The sequence below is a fragment of the Fukomys damarensis genome, unplaced genomic scaffold, assembly GCF_012274545.1.
Source record: "Fukomys damarensis isolate Sample0158 unplaced genomic scaffold, DMR_v1.0_HiC HiC_scaffold_35, whole genome shotgun sequence".
Lineage (NCBI taxonomy): Eukaryota > Metazoa > Chordata > Mammalia > Rodentia > Bathyergidae > Fukomys > Fukomys damarensis.
The window spans coordinates 3,962,474-3,970,539 of record NW_022900947.1 but is presented as its reverse complement, the minus strand read 5'-3'; the positions used below and the strand labels follow the sequence as shown (position 1 = coordinate 3,970,539).

Below are 8,066 nucleotides of genomic sequence, written 5' to 3'. Positions count from 1 at the left end.
GGTGCGTTCTCCCCAGCCTGCCCCTCAGCACTGTGCTGGCTGGGAAGGAACTTGGCTTCCCCTCCTGGGCCTCAGTTTCCCTGTTGTGAAGGCCCACAGAGGGGACGCAGACCACCAGCCACGCGGCAGGGTGGCCTCGCCATCCAGCATTACAGAGCCTCCCCCTTGTCTTCTGCAGAGAAATCGCTGCAGACCAAGAGGAAGAAGCCCCCACCCCAGGACAGAGGGGACCCGGGGTCGCCCACCGATGACAACCCCGCCCCCATGGACCCTGTGTCAGGATCGCCCAGGTGCCGGGGCCCCCAGCTTGCCACCTGGCGCTGCCTGGCCCCACATGGGTGCGGGGTGGGCTGGAAGGAGGGAGGCAGCGACTGGCAGGGTTAGGAGGGTGACCGGGGAGGCACCTGCCCTGACCCCTGGCCTCGGTTGCTCCCCGCTTCCAGCAGCGAGGCCAGGGTCTATCTGCTTGGCAGTCTCGTCACCACTGCCAAGGTCCTGTGGCCGCCTGTCGCTGCTGCTCCTCTCTGCCCTCAGGTGGCTAAGTTCAGACAGAGGGGCCGGGTCCCCAGGCCTTCACCTCTCACTGCCGCCTTCTGTGTCCTGAGCAGCAAATGGCAGAGTCAACAGCAAAGCGACGCAGGCGACGGGGGCAGCGCTGGGAAGGTGTTGAAGAAAAGAAGCAACCTGTAGCTGGGGACCAGGCGCAGGCGACGGTAGACAGGGCTGGGCGTGGCCGCGTGGTGTGAGGATGGGAGCCTGTGGTGGCGAGAGAGTCCCCAGAAAGAGTGCTGAGGACAGCGCTCCGAGGGCGGGGGCCATCGGGAGCTGCTGTTGGCACCCTCTCTCCGCGGCCCCATGGGGTCTCGGCATCTCTGTCTGTCGCCTCCATCCCAACTCTGGGCCCCACTACACCCCACACCTTGGCCCAGGCGTCACCTCGGCACCGGGGCTCCCTTCGGGCCTCGAGAACAGGCACGGAGCTCCGGCACCAACCAGCAGCCCCAGGGAGAAGGGACCGAGGTCACCGGCTTCACCCCTCAGCCGCACATGCGCCACAGCCTGGGGGCACAGCTGGCAGTGTGGACACAGCGACGGGACTCCTTCTTTGGGGTGTGAAGGCGCTGGTGCAAGATGGGGTCCCTCACGCCAGACCCCAAAGGAGTGCAGCCTCAGGTCGTGAGGGGTGTGGGGCACAGACACCCGCAGAGGTGAGGACGGCTCCCTGGCGACACCTCGGGCACTGAGGGACTCTGCTTTCAAACGGCTTGCGGGACCCTGGCCCCTTGGGTCTGCCTGGGATCTGTCCCAACATGCGTCCCTGCTCGCTCCTGAATGAAGCAGGCATTTTAAAACTCATGTTACTGTATGTTGGCGATACATGAATACATGACTTTCTCTTTTACTTTTTTGGTATCGGGGATCAAACTTGGGGCCTTGCGCTTGCAAGGCAGGCGGCAGCACCACTGAGCTAAACCCCCGGCCCTACGTGACTGCTTTTTTTTTGGTACTGGGGATTGAACTCAGGCCCTTGTGCTTGCGAGGCAGGCGGTGGAATGACTACTTTGAATGTGGGAATTCCAGACCCGCACAGGACACGGCTTGTTTTTCCACCCTTCCCTGCTGCCCTTCCCCTCCCTCCATCTCCCGGTCCTCTTCCCATTTGCGGTAGATCTGCCTCCCTGTTGCCTCTTATCGAGCTTGTATTGGGCTCCTTATCCATACTGTGGCTTTCTCACGTGAGAGGAGCACATGGAATGTAAGCATGTGTGTCTCATTTACTCCACTTAACATTCTGGTCTCCAGGCGCTCCCACGTACCCACAGGTGGCTCAGGCGTGTCCTTCACGGCAGAGTAGTACTCCACCATGTGTAAACATCACTCTATCCAGTCACCCGCTGATGGACACAGAGGCCGTTTCCAAGATGTAACTGTTATGAATCGTGCCGCTACGAACATGGGTGTGCATGGGTCACTGCAACATGACGCCTCCAACTCCTACGGGAAAACACTTACACTCCCACCCACAGTGCGGCCTCTCCAGCATTTGCTTCTATTTGATTTCTTGGTGAGGGCCATTTTTTCTGCGACGAGATGAAATCCTAGTGTTGTTTTAACCTGCGTTTCTCTAGGGGCCAGTGCTGTTGGGCATGCTTCGTGTATTGGGTGCGTGTTTGTCCTTCTTCTGGGAACTGTCTCTTCCTTCCGGTTGCCTGTTTTTGAGTCTCTGCGTTTGGGGATCTGATGTTTTGTGTTCTTCGTATATTCTAGATATTTAGTCCTCCATCTGCGGAGCAGCTGGCAAAGACGTTCCCGTTCTGTGGGTCGCCTCTTCCCTCTGTTGGTGGTTTGCTTTGCTGTGCAGAAGCTGCTCGTTTGGACAGAGCCCGTCTGTTGGCTCTTCTGTAGTTTCTTGCACAATCGGGGCTCTGTTCCGAAAGTCCTTGCCTGTGCCTGTGACTTCAAGGGTTTCCCCTGTCTCATCTTCCAGCCGGCTCGGCTGGACGCGTGTGCTTTGAGAGCCCCCCCTTCCGTGTTATTCAGGCCGGTGAGGACAGAATTAGACTCGGATGTGGCCAGCAGCAGTGTCCCTGCGTCCCCACGTCCCCGGGGCACCAGTCACTGACCAGGGCGGGCCTCCCTCCCCGCCCCCAGCCCAGCCGGGACTTTCCACGCTGCCTGTACGTCAGAACATAACTCCTAGCCGTGACGCAGGGAGCCCGTCATGGAGATCATGGACGCCGTATGGATTTTAATTTCTCAAAATCTGAATTAGACTCTGCTTGTCCGGAAGAGCAGCTCCTCCCGGAAGCAGCAATCCGCCCATCCCGGGTCGGGTTTCGAGTTAGCCAACAGTGCCCTCTGGTGGCTCCGTGCAGCATTGCAGCCATCTGTGGAGTCTGAAAAGCCGAATTGTGCAAAGCTCTTCTGGACAAAGTTTAGGCGGCGATTGTGACGCGGGTCCTCTACACTAGGAGTCTGAGCAGGTGGCGCCTGTGTGCAGATGCCTGGTTCGGTAGCGGGCTTGCGGCAAAGGTAAGCCCAGCCCCGCCCCTGCAGCCCCAGGACCCTCCCCTCGCCCCAGCCCGCTGCGCAGCGGCTTCCGCGTGTCGCCGCCTCGGCCCAGGGCAGTTCCCCCTGCACCACTAGACCCACGTCTGGACCCAGTAACTGGGTTGCCCCCGATTAGAACACACGCACAGGGGTGAGTCGGAGAGTAGGAGCAGGGAGGAGGCCTCCGGGTGCAGCAATGGGCCTGCTCGCACTGTGGAGCCCCCTGCACCACTGTGAGGGACTCTGACCCCCGTCGCCCCGAGTCGCCCAGGACCCGTGACCTGGGCCGCTGCCCGATGGGGGTGGTTGGAGCCCTGAGGCGGGAAGAACCCAGGGTCCACTCAGCTCCTGCTAGATCTCCCAGCGAGGCCGTGGGTCCCGTACCCCGGAAGGGGCCGCCATCGAGCAAGAGAGCGCCTTTTCGGCCTGAGCTTCCGGGCAGGACTCCTGTGGGTCGGCCGCATAGAAAATAGAAACTGCGGTTTGCTGGGGGCCCCTCGGCCTAGGAAGACCCTCCTCTTGCTCTTGGCCTGAGACGCAGTGGACGGGGTGGGGAACGTCAGGAACTGCCGCTGTGAGGGCGCCCAGCCTTGCCTGCGCTTCCCACCCGCACGGCAGAGTGGCCTGCGCCGCCCCGGGTGTCCCTCTGCAGAACCCGAGGTGCGGCCCGGAGCGCAGCAAAGGCCTCGGCTCAGATTCACCGCGGAGAAGCACCGGCTCCCCGTCCAAACGGTGGGTCCATCCGAGGCCGCGAGGGGGCGCGGGAGCTCCGGCCGCGCCTTCCATCTACACCAGTCGTTGCTTGGATTCCTACCGGGAAACTACAAATTGGGGAAGAAAAGCGGCCAAGGAGCCCAGGGCCAGGGGCCCTGAGGCTGCAGGGGTGGAGAGAACGAATCGCCTTCCCTGAAGGTGCCTCCAAATCTCTCCACCTCCCACGCTCTCAAGAGACGGAAGGAAATCCTGTGTCTTAAAAGGAACACCGCAGTCCAGTCTGGGGGACTAAAGGACTGGGCATGTAGCTCAGTGTGAAGGCCCCGGGTTCAATCCCCGGTACTGCAAAGAAAAAAGGGGCGGTCATTGCAGCTCCGCTCCAAGGCTAAGACCCCCCTGCGGCACATGGCTGCTGTCTCCTGCAGCTGTGTCCCTTGGTTCCAGGTGACGCTGGTGGGGCCACCACGCTGCCCTAGGGGCAGTTACGACACTTCTGCTCCGCTGCCAGTGCCCTGCAGCTGGCTCACCTCCGGTTGCTTCCTGTGCCTCCCTTTAGTGCCTCAAATGGGCCCGCCCCAAACATCCGGGCCGTTCCTCCGCCCGTGTTCCCCTCGCCTCAGCTTCCAGCCTGGGTTCCAGAAACTCTAGCAGACCCGAGGCGGTAACACACCTTTGACCTCGCTGGGCCTTTGGGGTTCTAACGGGGCTGAGGGCCAGGGGAGGCACCTAGACCCTCTCCAGCCCCCACCTCCAACAACTGCAGAGCCTTATGCCAAACTCCCTGGGTCCCAGGTTCAAACAGGTTCTGACCCTTTCTCACTACGTCATCTTAGATGAGTTGTTGGCCAGGCTGTGACCCAGTTTACTCAACCGTACCACGGGGCTGTGGTTTGAGTGGCCCCATGGGCTAACGTTCAATCTCCACCGGGAGATGGAAACTGAACCAGCCATGGTGTTTAGAGGCAGAACCTTTGGGGTGATCGGGGCCAGATGAGGTCACCCGGGGGGCCATGACCAATCCTGCTTTATAACAGAGACCAGAGGAGACACACCTGTGTGCAACCTGCACCCTGGCCTGGCCAGCTAGGGACCGCCAGCCAGGCCCCAGACTGTACCCCTAGAACCTTGAGCCGAGTTCATTATAGCAACGCAAAACAGACCAGTGCACAGATGACGGTATCCACACACAGCCCCTGGCTTGCAGCAAACACAAACAAGTGCCAGCCTGAGTCCCCCTCCCCCCTCCCTCTTCCGCCCCCCCTCCTCTTCCTCCCTGCCACCATCTCTAACAGCTTCAGCACACACATAGTGCCGAGATGCTACTCCTTCTTAGAATGCATGAGGGAGGCGTGATCAAAATATACAGTGAATGTTTAAATTTTAAGAACTTATTACAGTAAAGGACACATCGCCATGAATCCCCCTAAAGATCCCCCCCCCCGCTTTAAACACACTTATCCCATTTTTCTTGCCACTTTCCACAGCTGTTATGGAGCCCTCTGATATACTTTGAGACATGATAAAAAACAGTGAACGTGGCTCACTTCAGGAACACATATGTCGTGAGCCGGGGACACAGAGCACTGTCCAGCAGTGCCTCAAAACTGAAAGAGCAGCGAGGTGGAGATGGGGCAGAGAGAAAGGAAGGACGCCAAGACAAGAGTCTGATCAAGGCGACGTTTATTACAGGCAAGCATCAGCCTTTTAAAGGAAAAGACCAAACTATTATGGGCTAGGATTACCATAGTAACCTCAACACCTGCTCCACTGGAACGAGGGTTCACACGGGAAAGAGAAATCAGGCTCAAGAAAAACAAATCAACAACACTTGCAACTAATAATCATGATTCCCACAATAGGTGGAGGAACTTAACAAAATGGAGTTACAACACCTGACTCCTACAGATAACGTCAGATCTTTAACAGGAAGCACCTGACTCCTACATATCTTTGGCTGTCTGAGTTTCTCCCGTGCAGGGGCAAAAACAAGTTTAACACATGCAGTCCTTAAAAAGGAACAAATGTTGACAAATGCTAATTAGGAACATCCTGACCACACATTGTGTCAATGCCTTGATTATAAAGAAAGAAGTTATCTTTCAAAAAGCCAGTGGGCCATGGCTGGCTTCCCACACACATATACTAAAAAAAAAAAAAAAATACACCAAGCACCATCGGACAGAAAACCTCAAAAGACATGACACTGCGTCCTCGTCCGCCTTATCCCCCTGGTCTGCACCACGTGACTTCTGGCTCTTCTTCAAAGGCAAAATAACCACGAAAGCGAAATGTCTTGACTATCCATTCAGGACATCAAGGCAGCCACAACAGCACAGCTGAAGACACTCAGGACAGATTACAGAGCTGCTGCAGAAAAGGGCAAGAACCACGGGATATGTGTGTTGCAAATGAAGGAGCATTCTGACGAGGATTACGGGTAATGGCTTTTACTGGAAACGTATTTTAAAATTTAAACATTCACCGTATTTTCCATCACACCTCATAGGTAGTGGAGGGAAGAAATGAGCAGCCTGGGTCCATTTCCAATCTCAGATGGACAGCACAATCCCAGGGGACAGAATGAGGGCAGGCAGAGCATCAGGAACCACACCACAATGTCCCCGTTTTGTCTTCCTGTTCACAGGTGTTAGGTCAGAGCCTAACCCTCCAAAGTCAGGAGCTGGTTCTCCTGCCTCCCTAGCTGAGCCCCCACTGCTTGATTATTACAGGGCTGGAACTACAGAGCATTTAACATGTCCCAAGTGATCCAGCCTGTGCCAGGCATAGCAGTGTAAGCCTGTAATCCCAGCACTCTGGGAGGCTGAGTCAGAAGGATTCCAATTTTGAGCCCAGCCTAGACAATTTAGCAAGACCATGTCAAAATTAAAAATAAAGTAAGGACTGGGGAAGTCCCTGGGTTCCAAGTTTGAGTCACTTGTAGGAAAATGGATTCTATAGGGAATGGAAAATGGCTCGTTACCAGAACCCGTGCCATGGGTCCTGGTCTCCTGTGAGCCACGACAGCACAAGGCTAAGAAGAAAGACAGGAAACGAGACAGGAAAGCCTGGGTCTCGGGCCTGGTCAGTGCTGCTCTACACAGCAAAGGCGAAGGAACCCTGGCTTCCCACTACTCGTACGGAGCATCAGATGACACAGGGGCAGCAATAATCCTAAATTGATGAGGATCTTATCGTCAGAGGTTTCAGGTGACTTGGAGGGTGGCGGTAATCCCATGACTGTAAAGATCTTAATTCTGCTGAGGATCTTAGGTCGATGAGAAGTTTATGTGGATGAGGTCAGTAAGATGAGCAAAACGTTCTTACAACAGTAGGTGGGATGAGTTAGGCTAGGGAACGTGTCCCTCCCCAGGTGAAACCTTTCTTTTTGTGTTACTACTTGGTTCTCAAAGAACCAGGACGTCTTCAGCTGATGTAATCCTTGAGCATCGATCACAGCATAATGGGACCACTGAGGCCTCAGCTGTGACCTGAGGCAAAATGGAGTTCGGTTTTGGCATGCCACAGGGAGCCACAGGCAAGTAGACTCGGCCTCAGACAGCCCTAACCATAATTTAATTGTGAAAGGATTTTTCCCCCCAAATTATGTAGAATGGCTCCTGGCAGGATTTGCCTTGAAACCATGCGGCTAAGTAAAATGAATCAGACACAGGAAATATTGCATGGTTTCTCTAATATGAGAGACCCAAAGTATAAACAATTTCAGGATCGGAAGAAAGGTAGGTGAGAGGAGAGGCAGAAATCAATCTTGCAGGAACATAAAAAGGTGGGAGTTGGAAGGGAAGATGCAATATGAACTTGTACCAATTCCTCACCGTGGATGCATTTATTACCTTATGTACTGCAAATGTGCACTACTAAGAAATAACAGAAAAAGAAAAGCCACAGTCAGGTCAGCGGGCAGTTCATTTTCTTTATTTTTTTTTTCCACAAGCTTTGAATTCAGAAGAGCCACAAGTCAGTTATTAAGTAAAAATGGGGGTGATTACAAAGGAAAACTGTACAAAACGTTAAAAATCTGAGTGCCCCATCCACCTCCATGGAGGGGACAGGGCAGGGCACCTGGGGCAGCTGTCCCCCCACCGTCCTCAGCCTGAACAGGGTTGGGAGTCCCCTGTGAACCCGGCCCGGCCAGAAGCCCAGAGCTCCCTGGACGGACACACAGAGCAGAACGACGTCGGCAAGTGGGGTGTCACAGAGACGGGGTCCTGACACAGGACGCGGCGGTGTTTCTTTGAGACCAAGCGGAAGGGGTCCCTGCCATTGAGAATTCACAGATCTCG

General features: G+C 55.7%; 1 protein-coding gene across 1 annotated transcript in view; it reads left to right on the top strand.

The window, feature by feature from the left end:
* The window catches only part of LOC109118605 (ellis-van Creveld syndrome protein), a 6,368-nt gene extending 5,160 nt beyond the window's left edge, over positions 1-1,208 (top strand). Inside the window, exons 7-8 of the mRNA XM_019210264.1 lie at positions 179-290; positions 609-1,208. Coding sequence (XP_019065809.1) covers positions 179-290; positions 609-690 — 194 coding nt within the window. The 3' untranslated portion in view covers positions 691-1,208. The remainder of the gene's footprint in view (positions 1-178; positions 291-608) is intronic.
* The last annotated feature ends 6,858 nt before the right edge of the window (positions 1,209-8,066 follow it).